This window comes from Lissotriton vulgaris, chromosome 10 (genome assembly GCF_964263255.1).
Source record: "Lissotriton vulgaris chromosome 10, aLisVul1.2, whole genome shotgun sequence".
Lineage (NCBI taxonomy): Eukaryota > Metazoa > Chordata > Amphibia > Caudata > Salamandridae > Lissotriton > Lissotriton vulgaris.
In genome coordinates, this window is record NC_141698.1 from 37,521,531 (window position 1) to 37,547,700 (window position 26,170).

The following is a 26,170-nucleotide window of genomic DNA, read 5'->3' on the forward strand; positions in this document are numbered from 1 at the left end:
TCCACCATGCACCCTGAAAAGTAAACTGTTGCTTGCAGAAGTGATGTTTCTTTTGGGGGTAAATGGAATTAATTGTAATTGTTCTGTAAAAGTGTATATAAGATGTATCTAATTCAGAAATATTTGGGCCTTTGTATTTAACTTGGGGTTACAGCAGTCAATGTTCTTGTGGGTATTTGTAACAACACCCTGTGATGTCACTTTCTGTGATGTCAGTGTTCATGGTAATTATCAGCTGCCTGCTGAATAGCTGTCACCGCCCATCCCAGAAACTCACTGTCTCCTGCACCTATGCAGGCATATTGCTCTTCTGTACCGCATTGACACTATGAAGCATTGATTCTAAACCATTCACTTGATTCTAAAATAGTACCAAAGAGTGCGCATGGTGTTCTGTGCACATTTAAACTTTTAGCAGCTCCTTCATCTATTGTTGAAAATGAAGACCTTTTCTCATAAAGAGAGATAGAGCTTGGCGTTGGCTACATAGTCCCTGACTGGTCATGTCAGAATTATTTCCACATTGTCTGTGACCTTGTAAAGCAGGACTATAGTGAATATTTGTTGTGACTTAAGTTGTTGCTATGCATCCATCTGTCGTCGGCGTTGTGGTCGCTGGGATGACATTGTGGTGCCTACTTAGATGCTGCCCCTGCGCTCTGACGTTTGTTCTTGCTTTTTCTGCGCCAGCCTAGCGCAGATCCGGAGAGAGCTCCCCTTAGTCACTTTTTGACTAAACTTTTTCGACGTTTTATCGACTTCTTTTTCGAGTCTTCGACTCCTGGTGTGCGAGGGATGTCCCAACGCCGACCGGGCTCAAGCCTTGCAACACCTGTCACAAGTTGATGTCTGTGATGGACCCACACCTCGTGTGTCTGGTGTGTCTGGAGCACGACCACGATCCGAAGTTGTACGCCAACTGCCGGGCCATGAATCCAAAGTCTTTGCGGGAGCAGTCCCAAAAGCTCTTGTAGGCCCGGCGGTCGGCTTCACGTCGCTCCCAATCTCGTTTGAGAGGAAGGTCTTGAGGCAGCTCGCAGAGCCACCACACCTTATCACACTCTAAGTCTTCGAGGTCTTTGGGTAAGTCGAAGCACAAAAAGAAGGCGAAGAAGTACTGGTACTCTCTGCCTCCTCCCCGTCAGTCGGCTGAAGCGACACTCGACCCGGAGCATTGTCGCTCTAAGGCTCCGCCTCCGGTGCCTCCTTCAGGGACAACTCCGCGCCTTCCCCCTTTTCTGGGAGTCAGAGTGTCCCCTGCCCAACTTCGCAAGTTCTACGAGGCCCTCCACCTCGTCTTTGGGCAGCCTGACTCCGCCGGTGCGCCTCCTGGCCCTGCGGAGCCGGTTGGGGGTCCTAGGCCTTCAATGCCGGTGGGTCCTAGGCCTTCAATGCCGGTGGCTGCGGCCCTGGCGCCGGAGGGCCCCTGCAGATTCAGGCCTTGATCCTGATCGACACCAGTTGATCTTACCCGGCGACGATCCCGGTGACGATGCCTCAGTGCCAGCGATGCCGCCAGGCCTACATCGTCCCCATCCCCCCCCCCCTCGAGATGGACCGGGAGCCCACCAACATCAGTTGATGTCAGATCTGATGCTGGAGGGTACTTTTGTTCCCCTGTTCTTCCTTGGTGTTCCCTACAGCCTAGAAGGTGGTGATGAGGACTGCAAGGGGTTGCTGGACCCTTTAGCAGACCAGCTAGAAGAGCTGGACTGGAGAGAGGACCTGGGTGACACCAGTGGTCCGGCTGAGGAGGGAGTGTCATACACTGTGGTGGTACGAATGGTGGCCCAGGTCTTGGGCCTTGAGCTTATTTGGCATCCACTTCTGAATCCCTATTACCCTTCAATTGAAGCCTTACTGACATCCTTCTGGACAGCTGCTCCAAGCCCAGCACAGGGGCTCCTGTGGAGAGGACAATTGCCCGTGGCCATCACCGGGCCTCTGGCGACCCAGTTTTCCTCACCCAACACCCATCCCGAAAGCTTGGTAGTCCAAGCCTCTTTGTCCAAGGTCACATTTCCCTCTGCTCCCCCAGATAGGGAATCCAAGAAGATGGATCACTTTGGGAAGCAAATGTTCTCTTCCTCCAGCTTAGCACTGCAGTCTGTGAATACCGTGTGCCTCTTGGGCAGATACTCCCACACCATCTGAGACTTGGTTGCGCAAGTGCTGCCTCAGTGCCCGGAGGAGGCCTGGGCCGTTCTCTCCCAGGCAGTGGCAGATGGGAGAGACGTAGCAAAATTCACAATAAGGTGTGCACTGGATACCACCGACTCACTAGGCCACGTCGGTAGCCCTTCAACGCTACACCTGGTTGAGGACATCTGGCTTTTCGGTGGATGTCCACTCTACCTTGATGTACATGCCATGTGATGGCCATCGTCTTTTTGGCGACAAAGCAGACACTGTGCTGGAGCGATTTAAAGATTCAAGCTCTAGGGCCAGATCCTTGGGCCTCATTGCGCTTTCCCAACCACTATAGTCTTCTTTTCATCCCTTTTGTGGCTACGAAAGGGGCGCCCAGCCATGTCCAGCCCAGCCCAGCCCAGCCTGGCCACCGGTACACGCAAGCTGCCCAGCCTCTGCGTGGCCGCATACGTGGGATCCAGCTACCTTGGGGGTCTGGGAGCCAGCGGGTGGGACAGTCCAACCCCTCGCTGCAGCCTCCAGTCCTTTCTAGTGCGACCTTTCAGTCCCATCAACAGCCAGTGGGCGGCACAATTCACCATCACCTCTCCCACTGGCAATCCATCACGTTGGACAGGTGGGTTTTGCAAATAGTCCAAAGTGGCGACCCCCTCCCCTTGGAGACTACCCCTCCCTCCATGCCACTGTCTTTCGATCGCATGTCGGAGGATCATTTGGTGCTTCTCTGCCAGGAAGTCTCAGCTCTCTTGGCCAAGGGAGCGATCGAGAGGGTCCCTGCGCCAGAAGTAGGTTGTGGTTGCTGTTCCCGGTACTTTCTGGTGCCCAAGAAGGACAAAGGCCTGCATCCCATCCTAGACCTCAGGGCCCTCAACCGCTTCTTCCGAAAGGAGAAGTTCAACATGCTCATGTTGGCTGAGGTCCAGTCTGCCGTCGACCCTGGAGACTGAATGGTGGCGCTGGACTTGCAGGACGCCTATTTCCAGATCCCCGTCCTGCCAGCCCACGGACGCTACCTAGGGGTCATGGTAGGTCACAAGCATTTTCAGTTCACAGTGCTCCCCTTTGGCCTTACCAGTGCCCCTCGGTTGTTCACAAAGGTGATGCGGTGATCGCAGCTCATCTGCGCAGAGCAGGGGTTCCAGTCTTCCCCTATCTCGACACTGGCTGTTGAAGGCGGGCTTGCCCTAGGCTGTCGTCTCCCACCTCCAGACTACGACGGACCTCCTGCATTCGCTGGGGTTCCCTATCAACGTGCAGAAGTCACACCTGACTCCCTATCAGTCGCTCCCTTTCATCTGAGCTGTTCTGGACACAGTACAGTTTCGGGCCTATCCTCGCGAACAGGGAGTCCGGTATTTTTGGGCTATGATACCGATGTTTCAGCCTCTATCCCGGATTTCGGTGAGAATGACCCTGAGGCTGCTGGGCCTCATGGCCTCCTGCATCCTGCTTGTGGATCATACCAGATGGCATATGCGGGCTCTACAGAGGAACCTGAAGCTCCAATGGATGCAGGATCAAGAGAATGTTTCAGACTACGTCCAAATCTCAGAGGGAACTGCACGACAACTGCAGTGGTGGTTAACGAACCAAGCTTATGTCAGAGGCAGATCCCTCTCCCTTCCTCCAACCCCCAACCAGACCTCACAGTAGTGACAGATGTGTCACTTCTGGGATGGGGTGGCCATCTGGGAGAGGCAGAGATCAGAGGCGTCTGGTCTCCGGCGGAGTCCTAGCTCCATATCAACCTGTTGGAGCTCCGGCCGATCCGCCTGGCACTAAAGCATTCCTTCCCTCTCTCAAAGGGAAGGTGGTGCTGGTGTTCACAGACAATACCACCACCATGTGGTACTGAAACAAACAGGGCTGGTTGGGGTCGTGGACCCTATGTCAAGAGGCTCTTCACCTCCGGACATGGCTGGAACATGAGGGCATGACACTGGTGGTTGAACACCTGGCAGGTTCTCTGAACGCCAGGGCAGACGAACTCAGCTGTCGGTGCCTGGCAGATCACGAATGGCGTCTTCACTCTGAGGTAATGCAAAGTCAGCAGTGGGGAGAGCCTTGGTTAAATCTGTTCGCCACCAAAGAGAAGTTCTGCGCATTGGAGTTTCCAAGATGGCTCTCACTCGGCGCCGCTTTTTGTAGCGAGTGGTGTGCGGCCTCCTGTACACCTTTCTGCCTGTACCACTTCTGCCCGAGTGCTAAAGAAGATCAAGCGCGACTAGGCCCAAGTTATTATTGTGGCTCCAGACTGGGCATAAAGAGGCTGATACCCCGAGCTCCTGAGCATGAGCATCGATCCTCTGATCAGACTGCCCCTTCGGGAGGATCTTATGTCGCAGCAGCAAGGGATGCCTAGCCTCCACCTCCTTGCGTGGAGATTAAGCGACAACAGTTGACAGCTTTTGACCTTTTACCCGAAGTCTGTAATGCCATCTTGGCAGCCAGGTGTCCCTCCACTAAAACGATATATGCCTGTAGATGGAACAAGTCTGTGGCATGTGCTGGTTCTCTTTTCCTTTTACTATCACTTATATACATTTGCTGGTTTCCTCTTTTTATCGATGACATGCCGCTCGCTGATTTGGTACTGTAATGTTTATTGTACATAACTCTGGCTTTGTCCTACTGTAGTCAATTCCCTAACCCCCTTCCTTGTATTTTGACTTTTCTTTTCCTGTACATAACGTGTTTATCCCTGTAAAGCGCTCTGATACCCTAACGGGTCATGTTTGCGCTATATAAAACCTCAAATAAATAAATAAATGGTGCACAGCAAAGGCTGTCGATCCCCTTTCTGCCCCTCTTTCAGAGGTCCTTCTGTATGTACTTTCTTCTCTCCTGGGCACTCTTTAAGTCTACCATGCAGCTATTTCTGCTTTCCTTTGGCTACGAGACCTGCCTTCTTTATTCAAGCCCCCTATTGTAAATAGATTTTTTAAAGGCATTACTCAGCTCAAGATTTTAAATGTTATTGCTGGTTATAGTCCTGTGGCATCTTAAGGTCGTTTATAATGCCTTGCCACCATATGACTGAGTGCCATTATAAATTTGCTGCCTAACTGTGTTTTTATTTATGCCATGCTGAATTTCCTGCTTAAGTGTATTTTCAATACTGTTCTGGATTTTCCACATTCAGATGCTATTCTTGTTTTGCATACTGTGTAGGTTTATTATGACATGCTGGAGTTGGAGTCTATAGTCTTTTACCCCTGGTCATGTAAGGTGTGTGGCATGTGTGATTAAAATTAAATTAAATCCAGTACTTGTATAGTGCTCTAATCACCCCTGAAGGGGTCTCTTGGTGCTGGGGGCCGTTGGGAAGATTAAGAGAGCTATTGCCCAGAGTCGCATGATGCTGGGCAGACCCCTGCTGCCGGAACCGTGATCCCCAGCGTCCTGCATCAGTCGCCTTGGCCGCGGCGCCACACCTCTTCCCTGATGCCGTATGGTGTTGAGTGTTAAGGGTTGTGTACCCTAGTGTTGCAGTGTGGGGCTGTGTATTCTAGTGTTGCTCTATGAGGTCGTGTGCCCTAGTGTTGCGAAGTGTTAAGGTAAGTTTTAGGATTGTGTAACCTAGTTTTGCGCTGTAGGGTCATGTACTCTAGGTTGGGGTCGTGTACGCTGATGTTATGTTGTAGAGTTGTGTACTCTAGCAACGGGTTGTGTACCCTTTGAGTTATGTTGTAGAGTTGTGTACTCTAGCGTTGGGCAGTGTACCCTAGTGTTACGTTGTAGAATTCCGTATTCAAGCATTGGTTTGTGTACCCTGGTGTATGTTGTAGAGTTGTGTACTCTAGCGTTGGGCAGTGTACCCTAGTGTTACGTTGTAGAATTCCGTATTCAAGCATTGGTTTGTGTACCCTGGTGTATGTTGTAGAGTTGTGTACCCTAGTATGGGGTTGTGTACCCTGGTGTAACATTGTAGAGTTGTGAACTCTAACTTGGGAAGGTGTACCCTGGTGTTATGTTGTAGAGTTATGTATGTTGGCGGAGGTTTGTGTACCCTGGTGTTGTGTAGTGTTTATTCAAAGAGGTTGGGTAGAAGAGTAGGCGCTGTGTGTTGCGCCCCAGAATGTGCCACCTAGCGTGTTGCAGAAGGGCCAGAGTGTGGGTTTTGCACCCCAGTGATACGAAAGTTGCACCCCAGTGATGTGAATGGTGCACATCAATGTTCTAATGTGTTGCGGAAGGGGGTTAGTGTGATCCGAAGGTTTTAGGGGTGTTATTTGTTCCCTAAATCCTGCAGAGGATTATATGATGTCATTATTAATGTATCTGATGATATTGGAATATTTGATCATTTATTTCCATCTTTAGTCATTTTTAGTTATTGATATGTTATATTTTTACCACCCTTACTTATTGCGCACAATATTAGGGACCATATAACTAACATGCGTGTTTTTTGTGTGCTTTGGATTCACCAATTACCTGCTTTAGCGTTGCGTTATATATTTGTAATGCAGTCTGTATCAGGATAAAGTTTGTGCTAAGACTGTGATGTTCTGTATATACTTGGGGTGTGTTTTTAAACATCAATTGATATCTGACGTGCTGTTTTATTGTTCACTCCCTTTGGAGAGAAAGAATGTTGTTTTTCGACTCCATTTAACTGTATTTGGCGCAGGATGATTGCAATTTAATGTTGTTTTAATTGAATGTCCTTTATATATATATTGTATGCACGTTTATGGTCTGTAACAATAGTTCCGAAATCAAGTTTTCTTTGACTATTTTTATTAAAGTTTAATAAAAACTTAATGAAAGTGAAATGCAAATGTACTGAATTATCTGTTACTTAAAGTGTATTTACCTTGACTATTGATTTGTTAGTTTGCATTTTTACTTCCAGCTGTTGTCCTTATATTAAAGTTTGATGTGTATTACCATTTTACCTGGTTTGATATTTGTTATTGTTTCCCTAAGGAGAGGAGATGTTTTGTGACTTGAGTTGTTGCTATGCATCCTGCCCTTAGTTACCAGCTCCCTGCTGCTCAGCCAGTGTGAGTGCCCTGTCATGGACGGCTGGTGAGTGCCAGGTGTGGATGGATGCCACTTGGACCGAGCAGCATGGATGCTGCTCCTGGTGGGGCTATTTACTTTCTTACTTCTTACCAGTAGCTAAGTCTTACCTTACTCATTAAACCTTCTTCTTATAATCTACATTACTGGCTAACTGAATACTTGCCTACAAGTGCCTATCTTTGAATACAACAGTATCCTAAACTTGGGGTGTGATTGCACTAGGTTCCAAGAAGTGGCTGTGCTAGAACTTCAGCTAGTGTTACAGTGGGGCATGGTTACATTTTGCAGTATATATTGCATTGTGGGTGAGTAGTGCAATTGGGGAGAATAGCTCCCCATCCCCCCAGGAATGTCCAAAAGGTGCCCCGTGTTCAGATTTCAAAACCATGCCCCAGGGACAGCTCTAAAACCCGACACGGCGTTCCTGCGGCTTCTGGATTTCAGAGAGCGGCTCCTCTGCCAACTCTGATGAGACCCAAGGCCGCTGCACGGCAGGGGGCTCCGGCCAGGAATCTGTGATGGACGTTTCTGAGATTTTAAAAAATAACAGACTTCTGTTTGAAGTGTCTGTCATTGCTTCGCTGCTGGGCGTGTCCTTCCACACAGTTTAAAGCGGAATCGAAAGTAACATTTCCTGCCGTTGTGACTTGTGAGGGCTTTCGCAAGAGGAAGTCCAGGTCAGCAGGTAAGAGTCTTGAAACTTCATTTGAAAAACGTTATTTAAAAGATAAAGCGAGGGCCAGTAAAGTTTTCGTGGTGGGAGTTTGATGAAAACATGAATATTTGTAAACGCGAATAAAAGCCTGCTTCCAGACATCTGTGCTGTTTCCGACAAAGTGACACTGACAGGGAGAAGTCACTTTTTGAAACTGCGCGCGCGGCTCTGAGCTGTGTCTAACAGAAGCACTTATTATTTTGAGAGCTCTTTCCGAGAGTCTCCGCCCCATAGTTCAGTGTTCCCAGCTGTGCGGGGCCTTCCCTCTTCTGTACCTTTCCATCTTCAGTAGGAGCTTCGGAGAGCTCTCAGGATGTTCTCTTTCCTTTATTATCCAGGCAGGTGTGAATTCAGGATGTGCCCCCATCCAGGCAGGTGTGATGACAGGAAGTGCTCTTTTCCAGGCAGGTGTGATATCAGGAAGTGCTCTTTTCCAGGCAGGTGTGTTATCAAGAAGTGCTCTTTTCCAGGCAGGTGTGATATCAGGAAGTGCTCTTTTCCAGGCAGGTGTGTTATCAAGAAGTGATCTTTTCCAGGCTGGTGTGATATCAGGAAGTGCTCTTTTCCAGGCAGGTGTGTTATCAAGAAGTGCTCTTTTCCAGGCAGGTGTGATATCAGGAAGTGCTCTTTTCCAGGCAGGTGTGATATCAGAAAGTGCTCTTTTCCAGGCAGGTGTGTTATCAAGAAGTGCTCTTTTTCCAGGCAGGTGTGATATCAAGAAGTGCTATTTTCCAGGCAGGTGTCATATCAGGAAGTGCTTTTTTCCAGGCAGGTGTGATATCAGGAAGTGCTCTTTTCCAGGCAGGTGTGTTATCAAGAAGTGCTCTTTTTTCCAGGCAGGTGTGATATCAAGAAGTGCTCTTTTCCAGGAAGGTGTGATATCAGGAAGTGCTCTTTTCCAGGCAGGTGTGTTATCAAGAAGTGCTCTTTTTTTCCAGGCAGGTGTGATAATCAAGAAGTGCTCTTTTTTCCAGGCAGGTGTGTTATCAAGAAGTGCTCTTTTTTTCCAGGCAGGTGTGATATCAGGAAGTGTTCTTTTCCAGGCATCAAGAAGTGCTCTTTGTTCCAGGCAGATGTGATATCAAGAAGTGCTCTTTTCCAGGCAGGTGTGATAGCAGGAAGTGCTCTTTTCCAGGCAGGTGTGATAGCAGGAAGTGCTCTTTTCCAGGCAGGTGTGATTTCAGGAAATGCTCTTCGAGGCTTGTGAGACTTCAGGATGTGCTCTTCCCAGGCTAACACATCAAGTTGCAGAGTCCTCATTTTGTTATAACCCAAAACGTTAAATGTGCTCAGAATGGTAAAGTACTGTTACTTCACCTTTCTGAGCACATTTAAAGCCCTGTGTTTAAAGCACACTTGGGAAACAACTTTTACAACGTGAGAGTTAACACGCAGTGCCTTTACCATGCAGCTTTTACCACGCAAATGTTTATCAAGGATGCGTCTTTACCATGCACCCTTTTACCATGCCTTGTAAGTCTATTTAAAGTAAGTATATCTATTCGTGTGTATTTACACACAATTAAGGAGTTAAGTTTAGGGGTGGGTAGGAATTTAAAGATGGGTAGTGGTAAATGTATTTTAGAGTTTAGGGCTGGGTAGGGGTATATGGTGGCAAGGGTATTTTTAGGGCTTAGGTGTGGGTAAGGGAATTGGGTGGTAAGGGTATTTTTAGGGTTCTGTGGTGGGAAGGGAATTGGGTGGTAAGGGTATTTTTAGGGTTTAGGGGTAAGTAAGGCTATTGGGTGGTAAGGGAATTTCTAGGGTTTAGGGGTGGGTAAGGGCATAGGGCGTAGGGCGGTAAGGTTGACTTAAGAGTTTAGGGATAGGAATTGGTATTGGATAGTAAGGGTGTTTTGGGGGTTTAGGGATGGGAAGGTATATTTGGTGGGGAAAGTCATTTTAGGGTTTAGGGTTGGGTAAGAGACTTGGGTGGTAAGTGTGTCTTTAGGGTTTATATTTTTGGGAAAGGATAAAGGGTTGTAAGGGTATTTTGGGGTGGGTAGTGGCATAGGGTGTAAGGGTAATAAGAAATGGGGGTTTGGGGGTCTCTGCACATATAGAACACTTATCTTATTTATACTTACCTGCGTGGTAAAGGCATGCGTTGTAAAATAATGCATGGTAAAGGCATGCGTGCTAATTGCCAGTGTTGTCATGTCATACAGCCTACACTGGTAGAGCCTATTTGCAGACATTGCTGGGGTATCTATCTTTCTGAGGTCATTTGATTTCAGAGCCTCGGAACTCCAGCCAGAGTCTGTGGCGCACCGCAACAAGGCAGTCCAGGTAGGTGTTAAGTTAGTCAAGTTGGGAAACCATAAAGTCAGGTCTTCAGTTCTGTGAGATAGACCCTAACCACAAGACTTTATTTTCCAAAGTGGAAACGAGGAGGATGGTGTCTCATTCAGCATTTAGGTGCTACTAAACCTGAACATACCAAGGGGCATTTTTGCAGCAGAATTGAGAAGCGTGCATTATGCAAACTTTGCTAACGCATGTGCCGTTTTCACAAGAATGGGGCGCACCTGCTGCGTTCAGCTGCCTAACGCCAAAGCAATTTAGAAAAGGGGGTGGTGATGAACAGAGTGTCTGAATTGAGCAGACCACTCTTACCCAGTCCAAAGATCAGGGCTTGATCCATCACCGTTATTTATCTCACTGCCCCATCCCAGCTCAGAACCTGGCTATATGCAAATCAGTCTGTCCCTGGCCCAGTGCATCATGGGAACAGGGCAGACTAAACTACCAAGCCAATTCTTCACCAGAAAGGAGACAAGCTACCGGGACCGGTTTCTGGCATTTCAGCCGTCTTCGGCCCGGCTTGCTTGAATCCTGATGGAGCAGTGAGAAAGGGACTCATGTCTGAGTATACCCTGCCACACCTATAGTGGCCAAAAACGATTTAGAAAAGGGGGTGGTGATGAACAGAGTGTCTGAATTGAGCAGACCACTCTTACCCAGTCCAAAGATCAGGGCTTGATCCATCACCGTTATTTATGAGCTAAAAAACGGTGTTGGATCTAGCCCTGATCTCTTGACTGGGTGAGAGCTTTCTGCTTAATTCAGAGACTCTGTCCCTCACCACCCCTTGTTGTAAATATTTTTGTCCACCCTAAGCGTGGAAGGGTATTCTCAGATGTGAGACCCTTGCTCATTGCACCATCAGGATTCAAGCAAACCGGGCCGAAGACGGCTGTAATGCCAGAAACCGGTCCCCGGGAGCTTGTTTCCTTCCCAGTGTAAGAATTGGCTTTTGTAGTTTGGTTTGCCCTGTTCCCATCATGCACTTGGACAGGAACAGACTAATTTGCATACAGCCAGGTTCTGAAACTGGGATGGTGCAGTGAGCTAAAAAACGGTGTTGGATCTAGTCCTGATCTCTTGACTGGGTGAGAGCTTTCTGCTTAATTCAGAGACTCTGTCCCTCACCACCCCTTGTTGTAAATATTTTTGTCCACCCTAAGCGTGGAAGGGTATTCTCAGATGTGAGACCCTTGCTCATTGCACCATCAGGATTCAAGCAAACCGGGCCGAAGACGGCTGTAATGCCTGAAACCGGTCCCCGGGAGCTTGTTTCCTTCCCAGTGTAAGAATTGGCTTTTGTAGTTTGGTTTGCCCTGTTCCCATCATGCACTGGGACAGGAACAGACTAATTTGCATACAGCCAGGTTCTGAAACTGGGATGGTGCAGTGAGCTAAAAAACGGTGTTGGATCTAGCCCTGATCTCTTGACTGGGTGAGAGCTTTCTGCTTAATTCAGAGACTCTGTCCCTCACCACCCCTTGTTGTAAATATTTTTGTCCACCCTAAGCGTGGAAGGGTATTCTCAGATGTGAGACCCTTGCTCATTGCACCATCAGGATTCAAGCAAACCGGGCCGAAGACGGCTGTAATGCCAGAAACCGGTCCCCGGGAGCTTGTTTCCTTCCCAGTGTAAGAATTGGCTTTTGTAGTTTGGTTTGCCCTGTTCCCATCATGCACTGGGACAGGAACAGACTAATTTGCATACAGCCAGGTTCTGAAACTGGGATGGTGCAGTGAGCTAAAAAACGGTGTTGGATCTAGCCCTGATCTCTTGACTGGGTGAGAGCTTTCTGCTTAATTCAGAGACTCTGTCCCTCACCACCCCTTGTTGTAAATATTTTTGTCCACCCTAAGCGTGGAAGGGTATTCTCAGATGTGAGACCCTTGCTCATTGCACCATCAGGATTCAAGCAAACCGGGCCGAAGACGGCTGTAATGCCAGAAACCGGTCCCCGGGACCTTGTTTCCTTCCCAGTGTAAGAATTGGCTTTTGTAGTTTGGTTTGCCCTGTTCCCATCATGCACTGGGACAGGAACAGACTAATTTGCATACAGCCAGGTTCTGAAACTGGGATGGTGCAGTGAGCTAAAAAACGGTGTTGGATCTAGCCCTGATCTCTTGACTGGGTGAGAGCTTTCTGCTTAATTCAGAGACTCTGTCCCTCACCACCCCTTGTTGTAAATATTAACGCCAAAGCAGGCACCCTTGCACCATAGTGAAAGAGTGTCTGCATTGGGGGAAGATTGTTTTGTGTGCAGGAAGGTCCACCTTCCTGCACAAAAACAATCTTGAAATGCTGTTTTGCAGCTCACATAGAAGTTTCAAAACTGCATTTTTTTTTAAATGATAGTTTAGGTGCAGGAAGCGGACTTTCCTGCTCATAAACAATCATAGGCAATTTGCTGTTTCTAGCAATAGCAATAGCAAAAACGAGGAGAAATAAAACATTTCTTCTCGTTTCGCCTGTTTAAGACCAGGTTTTCCCTGGTCTTAATATTGGCACTACCTCCTGTTTGCGGTGCCATTGTAAATAGGGGCAGCGTCAAAATCAATGGGTTTTGCGGTGGAACGCCCACCACAACACCCATTGCCTTCCCCTTTCACGCTAAATACAGAGTGAAAGGGTGCCTTATGTACACAGCAGCGTTAAGCCACATTAAGTAGCTTAACACTGCCTTGTAAAAAAAGGCGAGGCCCCTATCGCCATCACAACGTCACTGAAAGTGACCTTGTGGTGGCGACAGGGCTTGTAAATATGCCCATAAGTGTTTCTGAACTCGAGGGTGTTTCTCTAATGGCTGACAGTCTCCTCAAATGCAATTACATTTTCTAGATACAGGTGCAAATTCTTCACTTAAAACGTTTTCTGGTTTTCGGGGGCTACAGTGGTTTCCAGCTAGCTCTTCTGGTTTAGGGAGAGAAGCTGCGAGAATATAATTTTGTCTAACATTTCTCTCCCTTCCTTGAATCACTTCTCTGTGTTGAAACATAGTTAATTTTTAGGTCTGGGGTTTGATAGTGCAGCGGCTGCCAAAAGACACCTACTGTCTTTGATATACTAAGAGCTTTGGGTCCTTCTCTTTTTTAACCTTAGACTTTTCTGAGCAGGCTCTTTCAGCCATTGACTTGCCAATCACATCTTGGGTCAACCAAGAGGACTTTATCCTTGTAGCTCATGCTATTAGCCGTTATGGTGTATTTTCCACCTCCAATGCTATGTTTGTATTAAGTTTCATGAGGGCCTCTTTTACAACTGGAGGACTGAATTGTCTGCACTGTGTAACTTGTTACTGCCCTTTCCACTTTCTTTTCTTCTGTTTGTTCATAGCTCCATACTTCTCCTTACACTTTCTCTCGTTGAACGTGCTTGTGCTTGTTCCACCCACCTTTCCCCCTTTGCATGTGTGTCGCTCCTCATTCCTTCAGTACCTCGCTCTCGTTCTTCTCACTTGCCCCTCTATCTTTCCCGTTTGCGTGGCTCCTCATTCATCTTGCGAGTCAAACAGACTGGAAACAAAGAAGTGCAAAAAGAAACCACAAGGCAACTGTCCTCCGTCTATGCATCCAGGTTTTAACAGTTACTTTCACTCCCAGAAATCAGCTACCCCTACATTCGTTTGTTGGCTGTGTCTTTATCTTTGACCAGTGAAGCGCTCCACTTCTTTTCAGCTAGGTTTGCACCATAGAAGTATCACATACATGCTTACATACGTATATACATGAGATGCACTGACAGAGATCGGTAGGTCCCAACTATGAAAAGACATTGGTACTGCAGCCAGTATTGAGATGCAGTTGCAGAACTTTCTGGATTCCAGCATCAATATAATTGGTCCTGCAGAACAGGATTCAGATGCCCTGGAACAATCGTCTGGATCCAGAAGTTGCAGTAAGGTTTGCTGGTCATGATTGAGGTACTTTTGAGGACCTGTATGTTTTGCAGGCCAGACCGAGAAGCATCATCACAGCTTTTTGGGGGTTTCTGTACAAGAGTTGATAACAGTGGTCCTGTATCTCAGGATTAAGGTTCATTGGCAGAGTTCAGTAGGTACAGCAGATGTGGAATGGGGTTCATTGGAACAGCGGAGTGTGGGTGCCTGTACTATGAAGGCAGGAGCACCACAGGGTCAGATTTATGGTGGCCCGAAATGAGATATATTAGATGAGCTGTGCTGGGACCAGAGAGCAGCAGCAGCAGGACATGGATGGGGACCAGTGATGTTATCCCTGTCAGAAGCTCTCACTGAGTCTAGTCAAAAGGTCTTGGACAAAACAGTTACTAACGGCACTCAACCCCACGACACCGAGCTCTGTAGTACAAGAGCAATGGTTTCCTAGCTTTAGGAGTCTCTTTAGGAGCAGCAGTGAGTTCTGTTAAACTTTCTAAGCATGAGCGAATTTTGCGTGTTCGCGGGTGTTCACGGGGAACTTTGCGTATTCGCGGGGCACTTTGCGTGTTCACGTTTTTTTTTTTGCCTGGTTCATCACTGCCACCCTCTCATTTTTTATGCCCTTCTGCCCTCTGTACCACTTGTTTTTTTGCCTTTCTGCCCTCTGCCCCACTCTTGTTTGTGCCCTTTTGCCCTCTGCCCCACTGGTTTCTGTACCCTTCTGCCCTCAGCCATAAGTCAGCTTCAACAGGAAGCACTAATAGATAAAGTAAAGCAGGTGCTTGAGTTGAAGGTCAAATTAAGTTACACAGTCATTATTCACCCCAAGTTTGGGGTGATTAATGATTGTGTAACTGAATTTGAGATTCAACTCTAGCACCTGCTTTACTTTATCTATTAGTGCTTCCTGTTGAAGCTGACTTTTGTAACTATTTTAGAGGCTCTGGCAGCTTGCCGGCGCCATTCTAAAATAGTTACAAAAAGTCAGTTTGAACTTTTGACCCAATCCGTTCCGCTCGCGGATTTTGCGGGAAATTCGCAAATCTCGCGGATTGCGAATTTACCGAAAATCCGCAAAATCCGCGAGCGGAACGGATTCTCCGCCCATGCTTTAAACTTTCATCTTTCATTCATGTCTTCCAGAGGTGGCGCGCTTCTGCCGGGGTTTGGATTTTGCTGGCCTTTTTGAATAAATTAACTTCTGAAGTGTTGTCCACATCTGATCATAAGTAGCTACAATGTTTTTTAAAAATCTTTTATAATGAAGAAGCACTGAATAACTCCTATAAATATAGAAAAACACTCGTATAGCTCCTGTGGTATTTTGTGTTGGAACCAGAGGTGCCTCGCTTGCTCATCTCTAGTATATCTTTGATCGATCAATGTAGTGACACAGTTGTTTATTTTCCCTTGATAATGTACTTTCTTTCCAAATACACTAATTTTATCGGCCACCGTCCTGTTGGAGGCTGAGTTGGCCTTTTGATGATTCGAACCTGTAGGTGCATGTTATACACATCTCATTAGCGAGGACACACATCACTGATCTGACATGCGGGCTAGTTCATGTTCATGTGAACCAGGATGTCACTAAATGGCTCTATTCCAGCCCTGCTGGCCTTTCACTTACACCACTGTGATAAGCATTTAACAAGAGGAATAATTAATTCCCATCGAAAATGTTGCCTTTGAAAATACATCATAACATGCAGATTTATGTGTTTTGGTTTTATTGTGCTCCATTTGTATTTTTCTATCGTGTTTTATGCTCTCCAATTTTAATCCTTGCTTTATGATTTGCACCTTCAAACATGACACTCTTTGTAGTATAATGTACAGCAAAAAGAGGTATTTTAAGATACATTTAAGGAAATATTTTTAAGAAAAACATTGTTTTTCCAATGTGTGTTGAACAAACACAGTAAATATTTGTAGTGAGTGAAACAAGGTTGAACGCCAAGCAAAGGAATATTTTTTTTTACTCTCTTGTTCTGGAGGGACCCGGAACAAGAAAGAGAGATTGTAATTGAAATCATGACTGCCCAGATGGCTAATTTCTATTACAGAAAACCTTCCTAGCTAAGAGCCAATACGCACAGCTCTAATTGCACTGATATGTCCCTGTCTCAGAAGTCTTGCAACTGTTCTGCATTTTCTAAGAGTCGCATTAAGTGGCGTTTTTGAAGATGTAATTACCTTAAGAAAAAAAATTGTGGGGGACTGAAATCGATGTAGGAAAAATAAAGGAGGAAATAATGGGAAGTGCATAGAAAATGTTAAAAGTAATGTCAGGGTAAGGTATAACTTAACAGAATTGTTATCTTAAACAAATACAGGAATAATGTAAAGGAAAATAAGATAAAACAGGAAGATACAATTAAAAGGTAAAGTCATACAGTAAAAGTGTAAAAACAAAAAAATTAAGAAAAGAAAAAAGTATATAGAAAATATTTAAAAAATAAAATAAAAAACGGAATCTTAGCATTAGAGTTTGATTTCCAGTAAAAAAAATAACTGAGACTTACAAACATTAAGTAAAAGAAAAATTAAGATCACAAAATTAATCATATCAAAATAAATCAATCAAGATCAATTTAGGAAAAAGCATGCCGAACCAACATATACAGGCCAGGTAAGGCGAAGGAAATTATTGCCAAGATTAGTTATTTGTGCATGGTTTAAAAGTGCCCCTTAAAACAATGTAGTGTTGTTCTCAGCTTTTCAGTTTCACAACAGTAGATCAGGGTGTTTCCATAAGAAGCTATTTGTTTAGTATTTCACACATCAAAATTAACGCATGTGTATTGTTACCCAGCTCAAAATTAGTTTTACAAATCTTTTCATCATGCAAAAAAGCAATTTTAAAATTCTTCAAAGTATTTTTATGCATGCATTTAAAAAGCAATTCATATACATTTTAATAACATGTTGCCATACTATTGTTCACCAGTTAGTGACATCTATATTGTCAGTGTAAAAGAGTTTAAATGTATTCGAAAATAATGCAAGACTAGAATGAAGCCTACTGTACAGAAAATCCTTCACATTGACTGTAGAAAATAGTGTCTGTTTATTTTATGAGCTTTCCACGTATGTGGGCCTTTCTTTATTTCAGAAAATAATAACTTAGCTATGGCTTTCGTTCTAATAGAAATGTAAGGTTTACTTCCCTCTGGTAGTAAGCATGCAGGATGTCTTTCTCTTACAATTCTCAAGGCTGCTCAGCCCCACTGTGCACTGTAGTCAAAACAAGCTATGGTGTTTTCTATGTTCCATAAAGCATGAGCTCGCATCCTCAATTCATTATTCACTGCCCTAGGCAATAGACTGTAACAGAGAGTAGGTGTTGCAGGGATGTCCTAAAAACGAAGAGTTTGATTGGCGATTACGTTTACAACACTGCTTCCACCTAATATCATGTGTGAAATGCGTGTGCCTTTTTTTTCTCAACATTATAAAATAACTTGCTTTTTGGAGAGGAGCCAGACTTTTAGATTGTTCGGTTTTAGATCTGATTGATTGACTTCTTTGCTGTCGTCTGTAATCAAATTCCATTTGTAATAAACACACGAACTTATAACTTTATGAATCTTGTCATGTGCTGTTTATAAATAACCTTGGGCTAAGTCTATGAGATACCCGGATAATCCTGTCTCCACTAACGGCCCTCTTGATTTATTATTTAGAGCATCAACATCTATTACTAAATTGGTGACGTGGGACCCTGAAACCTGAATTTTCATTCCAGCTTCATGGGTTATGTTTGCATAATATAAATACTGACCGAAGCTGGAGGTTACTTTCTTGAACAGTCCATGAGAGCTATTTTGACATGGTCAGCTCTGTGTCAAGATATGCTTGCTACTACCTGGCAATCTCCCTACTCTGGCATTAATTCCTCTGTAATATCTTTTAAAATTATATGACAAGGGTTTTTTATTGTTCATGATGCCCAAAAAATCTAGAGATAGTTTTGGGATATAAAAAAAACCTAGACTTATCCTTACTTAAAAGGTTATGCATAGTGACACTTAGTAGTTTAATATTGCTAACAAGGGTTAATGATTTCCTTTGCATCTTATTAGTCCTTAATCAGAATTCTACCAACTTTTGTATCTGTATCTTTCATTGTGCTTGTTACCAATAAGGCATTTCCTCTTCTTCCCGAGATTACCTACGCAGGACTCTACGCAGCTATCCTTGCAACTCCTCAGCTCAAAATCCTTTCGTCTTTCTCATTTGATTGGAAGTGAGTGGAGTTAGAGAGCTAACCATCCCCCTCAACCCTGTGAGGAGCTTCATCTGTCAGTCAACTCCCCCCTTTCCTACATTCGAATGTTTAAGGACCAGAGTCATTGGCCTACACTGATGGAGCGCCCCCCCCCCCCACCCGCGCCCATCCATGGATGAACCTCAAATTCATCTGCTAAAAAGAAGATCATGTTGGTCAGCACCGAGGAACCCAGAGTGCTTTGCTGTGACCGGCTTTCTGATTTATCTGCAAATGATTTTTGACTCTCCTTATATCAAGAATGCGTAAAAGAACTCTTTCATCTGCCTGTCTCATCACACCATCACAACACCATGTGACCCCTGACTTTGCAGATGCCTTCTGTCAAATTGATGGTGCTGTGGAGGTTTCCAGCCCAAAATAACGCTAATTCCCAGAAGGGCACAGCTATTCAGGTCTCCCCATTGTTGGTCTCAAAAGAGCTGACCACATCTCACCAGCACTGAAATCTCTCCAGTGGCTACAGGTCAGGTGGAAGGTTGAGCTCAAAGCTCTGTGCCTCATACACATGTAGTGCCTGGCTACGCCTCAGGTTACCTTCACCTATAGACGGGCTTCGGCAAATAATGTGAAATAGTGAGGACTATGTTTTTCCCACAAGCATTTGCTCTAGATACCGATGCATTCTTCCATCACTTGGGCTGCCTTTTTCTGTTGCAAATCGATTCGCCCATTTTTCCTCCTTTTAGTCCTTAGAAACTATGTTCCTGAAGTGGTAGCACTTTACAAGAAGAATATATAAAAACATAATAAAATGCAGTGGAGTATAAATCCTGCTGCTTTGGAGTAAGTTGAATGCTGTCTTCTGGGGATTTTGCTTCTACTGAATAATTGAGTTTCCATGCTTTGTTCAATATATTTCAGGGGAAACTGCTGATTGGATACAGAGTTGATGTGCGGATGCTGGACATGAAGCCGTTTATTAAGAGAGAGACCAAGCCACCTCCATGCAGAGTGAGTTCTAATCCCCACATTACACTGAGACCAAGTTGCATCCAGGCACAGTGAGTACTAATTATCATGTTACACTGAGACCATGGTGTCCCACGGAAAACGTTTGTTCCACGCGTTGCCGTGAGGTCAAGCTGCTGTACTAATCCACACATTACCCCGACACCAAGCAGCCCCATTGAAGAGTAACGATCCACACATTACCCTGAGACCAAGCCACCACTTTGCAGAATGAGTGCTAAATCCACACTTTAGCTTGAAAGTAAGCTGCTTTGTGAAAAAATACTGATCCACACGTTTTTCTTGAGCCAAGCTGCCTTATTGAAGAGTGCCTTATCCACACATTACCCCGAGATCAGACTGCTAGCTTGCACAGTGAGTACCCTGAATCCAAGATACTTCCTTGCATAGTGAGTACTAATCCAGACACTACGCTGAGCCCAAGCCGCCTCCTTTCAGAGTGAGTACTAATCCACACATCATCCTGCGGTTAAGATGCCTCATTGAAGAGTGAGTACTAATCCAAATCATACCCTAAGATTAAGATCCTCGTTGAAGAGTTAGTTCTTATCCACACATTACCCTGAAATCAAGCTGCGTCTTTACACAGTGAGTATTACGACTGCATAGTGAGTACTAATCCACACATTTATCATGAGCCCAAGCCACCTCATTAACCGCATCGCTGCTGCGGCGATTTTTGGGCTGCGCGGCAATTTTTAAAATACCGCGTTACATGGGTTACGTGGGTGATGACGAGCTGAGCTCGTCATCAGCATCGAAGGGGTTAAAGAGTGAGTACTGATCCGTACTACTGAGATACTGAGATCAGGCTGCTTCCTTGAACTGTGAGCACCCCGACACCAAGCCGCCTCACTGCATGGTGAGTATTAATCCACACATTTTCTATTTTCTTTTCATGGCTCTATTATGTTCATCATCGTTTGTCTTTGGAGTCCTAGGAAACTTACTTTAACTCAGACAAAGTGAAGATGTATCTTGTTTTATTGATATAATCGTCTGACTAAATATTAGAATCGGAAACATATCAGGCGAGACACAGCCTCAAACGTGGATCTGTGTTTAAAAAGCACAAGAAACACCTGTTAAAAACAATGAGGTGAGTTTTAAGCTTCTCCTATTTTATCTGCTCGATCGCACAGCAACAGTAGTGGACTAAAAATAATTCTGCAAGAAAAGGCTTGGGAAGGTGGTAGTAATTTTACACAAGGCCTGCACCTGAAACATCATAATATCAGTCATTTCCTGCCACTCTGATCCCCTTTCCAGATGCTCTTGATAACACTCCGGCTAAACTCGGCAGCATTAGAAATCATTTGACTCTCTAGTCAAGGGCACCTTCAATACCAGATTTTCTGACCTGCCATAGAGAAGAGAACACCTCACACTGCAACTCTCCTAGTTGGGAAACCAGATGTACAGTAACTTCTAGTTTACTGTCAACCTCCCTGTTTCCCTAACTTCACAACAACACCTGTCAAAGCGTCTACCTTCATTGTTTCTCATAATTTCTTGAATGGTATACCTCTTGCCACTGTGTCTTTAATACATTCTCCATTTTTGTTACATTAGTAAAACCATATTGTGATTCTGTGGCAAGACACATTGGCAAGACATAGGCTTGTTTAAAGGCTCTTCAACCAGGGCCGTCTGGTCGGTTGGTTCAGAGTATAGTTCGCTGAAATCCATATTACCTTTCAGCTCTGCTACACTTAAAAATATACTCATGTCTTTTCCATGGGAGGATGCCTTCCCCACTTGCAAAGTGCCCACTGCGATTGAAAGGGCATGAAAGGGGTACCCGCTTCTAAATCTCAATGGAATGTATCAGTGGCTTGTCACCACAATTGTTGCCACAATTACGGTCTCCCTGAAGGAGATTGCACACCAATCGCCAAAGTAGGAGCTTTTCTTGTGAAACAGTAAAGCAATGGGAGCCTGGCAACTCAGTTAGCCAAAATCCATCGAGCATGAAGGCTATACATTTGTTTAGATCTGATAAACGGTTACCTGCCATAATCCATCACAAAAACCCAAATATGTTCCAAGAAAGCATATTGCTCAAGTCCAATGTACCCCTTCCCACTTTTGAACAGTGGTAACCCAGTAGGTACAGCTCTGCTACCAGTAGCAATGGAGTTATCGTCGACTCACCAAACTCTCTGTCAAAGCGAGCAGCGTAGGCTGAATCAGGAGTGTCCAGACTCAAGGCCATGTCTCACTCTCGCTAAACAACAAGAAGAGGGACACTAGGGTCTAGTAAGTGGTGTCGCAGAGTGGGAACTAGAACGAGACAGGTCATACAGCTCTGCCTTTTGAGTTATAGCCAAGGCTTGAAAAATTCTCATCAGGCCACCCTTAATGGTGGAGTGTCGTCACATGAGATTAGTAAAAGGATCCAACCATCGCCCTGACCATCTGCTGATGGTACGGAGGTGGATACCAATGGTGTACTCAAGCCAAAGGTTTCTCAAAGGTAGTTCTGATGAGGTGCAGTGCAATAAAGAAGTGAATTATAATAATTGAGCAATGGAGCAAAAATATGTTTAATAGGGATTGTTCCAGTGTCAATGGTTAAAACAAGCACGCAGGGTAGTTATGAATTTATGGCTACCCCGTTGTGTGGTGTAGGACGGTCAACATGTTTCTGCCATGAGGATCTACTATCCGGCTTTCGTCAGGACCTAATAGGATTGAATGCTACTGCAAAGAACCAAGTAGTGGTCCGTGATAATTAATAAATTTGTGATAGTGTAATCAAAGATTCAAAAAAGTCTTACTACCAGGACCTTGGAGCCCCAATGTGTCCTTACGAATTCTCACCTAGAAAAAAGGGGGGGGGAAATTACGAAACTACTCGTCATTAAACTATAAACCTGTCCCATAACCCAAAACACACTCTAAACACTACAAGAGTCTATTAATCCTGCTCCTGTCTAGGACCCAAGCCTTATGTATTCTTAATGATATACCTCTCTTAGCACTCCTACTACATTTACGCAGGGGCATGAGAACAAAAATAAATAAAGCAAGAAAGTTTCTTATATCATATACTCACCCAGCTTTCTGTGGGTGAAGACCTCACCTCTACCGGCATCCGTTCGGGTATGTGATGCACAAACAGAAAGGGAAATTGGTAGCTGCCCTACATATTGATTCCATAGTGCTACTACCACATCTGTTAAATCGTGCACACAAATAAAACCTGGGTTTCTCTTAGAAAGTGACCCCTCAATTCGGCTCAAACCATTAGTGGAAACTCTTGCTGGCTAAGGAGAACATGTCTCCCAGAGATTGAAGGCTCTCTGTTATTGTTAATTATATGTAATACTTTCTATTTACTCCTTAAAAACTGGCTGCCAAAATGGGTAAACTATTGTTAACGCCACAGCGCTTCATCGCAATTCACCCCTCCACTAGGCGTAATCGCCACACTTTGGTGATGCCAGCATGGCATGTCTGTTTCTTCCTTTCCCTTCACTGGCTTTTCACCAAATCTCTTCTCATTGTAAGCAGGAGGGTGAGAGTGAAGGCCAAATTGACAGAAGTTCCATTGCTCTGCCCAACCCCTCAAGATGTGTCCCATTCCTGCATCATAGTCTTGGAGCCACCCACACCTGCGGCTCCTGGCATATGTGTAGTACTTTGCTTAAGGGATACTAGGGAAGAGCAATATGCTATCATCTTTGATCCCATTCTTCACCATTGCACTCAGCGAGAAAGTTGCCCACAAAGTCTGATCTGCTCCTGAAACATCACTAAGAGCAACAAAAACAAAACGTAAACATATTTGTTGTTATATACCAGTCTTAAAATCAAACCAATGTAGCATAACACAGTAAATAATGCTCTTTACTCAAGGAAGGTTCATGTGCAAGAGGTGCAGAACAGTTAGATGGTTCCAAGTTGAAGAACTGCAATTACCAATGGGGTCTATGGAAAGGTAGTGTTTGTCAATTAATTCTTAATGCTGTGGGATTAAGCTAATAGGAGAAGCTTATTCTCACCTACATGTCTTTCCATTGCATCTGCTAGCCCATTGTCTACCACTGCCTAAGAACCAAATTGATTGTGAAAATGTGTTGTGCAAGTGAGGCCCCGGTTACTTACCGGTAATCTTCATTACTCCGAGTATAGTCTTCCTCGCCACATGATTTACAACGTGAGCTTCAGCTCCACAACAGAACCCTCCAAAGCAAAAGAAAAAACCTCCCACCCCCTCCCAACATGGCCGACCAGTCCCACCTGACCTCTATAAGAGGCGGACCGGCCCCACCAACAGCCTGATCTACCAAGCAAACAATGAAGCCGATAGCCAGACAGGGAGGGGGGGAGGGAACTCATGTGGCGAGGAAGACTATACTCGGAGTAATGAAGATTACCGGTAAGTAACCGGGGCATTACCTCCTCGTAAGTCTTCCTCGCCACATGATTTACAACGTGAGCAAATACCCAAGCCAACAAGGCTTCATTGACCACCAGAAGAACCACACCACCCGGTGATGCAGGTAAACCAACATAAGGTTTTAATCAGCAGAAAGTAAAGCAAACAGGAATTACAGCAAACCTGAATCTAGACATAACAGAAACACACCTCAAGGAGCCACCGCTCCCGCACTGAGAAAGGCCCCCGCGAAGTCCCCATGGACAGAACCACCCAAGACAATGCGATAGTGTTCCATGAACATGTGGGGGGATGACCACGTCGCCGCCCGACAAATCTCCTCCGTGGAGACACCCTTGAAGGAGGCCCAGAACACAGCGACACTCCTCGTGGACCACCCCTGGACCCCCGCCGGAACCCCCGAACCCAGCGAAGCATAGGAAAGGATGATAGCCTGTTTAAGCCAGCGACTCAAGGTGGAAAGAGAGGGCTTGTGGCCAGATTGGACCGGACCGAAAGTTACGAACAGGCTATCGCACCGGGCAAGGGGAGATGTGCGTTCAAGGTAAACCAACACTGCCCGCCGGACATCCAGCAAAGCTAAGGCAGGATCCATGTCGGGGGGGAAAGAAGGTAAAGACACCTCCCGAGCCCGGTTCACCAGGGAAGGAACCTTGGGTAAGAACCGTGGGTCATGCCGGAGCAGCAACCGGTCCGGCAACACCCGCAAGAAGGGTGGGGAGCGGAGGAACGACCCCAGCTCGCCCATCCGCCCAGCAGACACCACGGCAACCAGGAAAACCACCTTAAAGGTGAGAAATCGCAAAGCCACCGAGGCCAGGGGTTCGAAAGGAGGACCCTGAAGCGCCCGCAGCACGAGAGGCAGATCCCACGGGGGGGGACAGGCAGAGTGACCGAGGGCGACGGAGAAAACAACTCCGGAGCAAGCGAGCCACCAGGGGATCCAGCCCGTCGAAATCCGGACTGCGGAAGGCCCGTAAGGCCGCCCACTGGGCCCTCAGGGAAGAAGGGGCCAAGCCCAAGGAAAACCCCTCAGCCAGGAAATCCAAGACCCGCAAGGGAACAACGGTGGCGGGGTCAGTACCCCGCAGACCGCACCAACGCGTGAAAGAAGCCCAGTGCCGGGCATAGGACGACAAGGTGGAAGACCTGCGGGAGCCCTGCAGCAAATCCACTACCCCAGAAGAACACCCCCGAGCCAGCAGCGTCACCCGCTCAAGAGCCAGGCCTGCAGATGGAGCCGGCGCAACACCGACTCCGGGAGCGGGGGGCCCCTCAACGGAAAGGGCAGATCTGGGATCAGCCAGCAGGCCTGAACCGCCAGATCGCAAAGGAGAGGATACCAGGGGCGGCGGACCCAGCCGGGCACCACCAGGAGCACCCTGGCTCTGTCCAAGCGAATCTTGCAGAGGACCCGGGGGATCAGGGGGAACGGGGGGAAAGCGTACAGTAGACCGGAAGGCCAAGCGAACGACAGGGCATCCACTCGCCATACCCCCGGACCCGGGAGGAGAGAGCAGAATCTGGGCAGAAGGGCCGAGTCCCCGTCCGCAAACAGATCTACCAGAGGAAGACCGAAACGAGACACCAGGCGTTGAAACACCCTCGGGGACAGGGAGAGACAAGGCAGTGAAGGAAAGATCCGACTCAGTCGATCCGCCTCCACATTGTCGGACCCCGGGAGATAGACAGCTCGAAGCGACAGGACCGATGCCTCCGCCCATGAGCACAACTCCTGAGTCAGCAACCAGAGGGAGCGAACCCTGCACCCTCCCTGATGGTTGACATAGCACCTCACCACCTGGTTGTCCGTCCGCACCAAGACAAGGTGACCCTGCAGTGAAGGAGCAAAACGACGGCAGGCCAGGAGGACTGCCTTCAACTCCCGATAGTTCGAGGAGCAGCGAGACTGAAGGGGATTCCAACGACCCTGAATCGACTCCACGCCCAAGGTCGCCCCCCAGCCGAGGAGACTGGCATCGGTCGTGAGCACCCTGGACGGGGATACCAAGAAGGGAAGCCCCTCCGAGAGGTGAGCCTCCACCAACCACCACCCCAACTCCGTCCGGAGCCGAGGGGAGACCGGGACTAGAAGCTCGTAATCCTCTGAGCGGGGGTCCCAGAAGGACAGCAGATGGTTGATCAAAGGATAGAGGTGGAGGCGCGCCCAGGGGAGCACATTGATGGTCGCCGACATTAGGCCCTGAACACGTAAACAAAGGCGAACCGGAGCAGACCCCTGAGCCAGCAGGGACCCCAGATCCCGCCACAAAGTGTCCCGGCGCCCTAGAGGCAAAAACACCTTCCCCAGCACCATGTCCAGACGACCCCCAATGAATGCCAAGTCCTGAGCGGGCAACAGATGAGACTTCCGCTCGTTGATCAGGAAGCCGTGGGAGGACAGGACC

At 46.6% G+C, this 26,170-nt stretch overlaps 1 protein-coding gene across 12 annotated transcripts in view; it reads left to right on the top strand.

The window, feature by feature from the left end:
• Window positions 1-26,170, top strand: part of LOC147684447 (uncharacterized) — a 1,151,265-nt gene that overhangs the window by 1,031,992 nt on the left and 93,103 nt on the right. For all 12 annotated transcript variants that reach the window (XM_086940377.1, XM_086940386.1, XM_086940376.1 and 9 more), the window contains one exon: window positions 19,250-19,339. In XM_086940377.1, coding sequence (XP_086796503.1) covers window positions 19,250-19,339 — 90 coding nt within the window. The remainder of the gene's footprint in view (window positions 1-19,249; window positions 19,340-26,170) is intronic.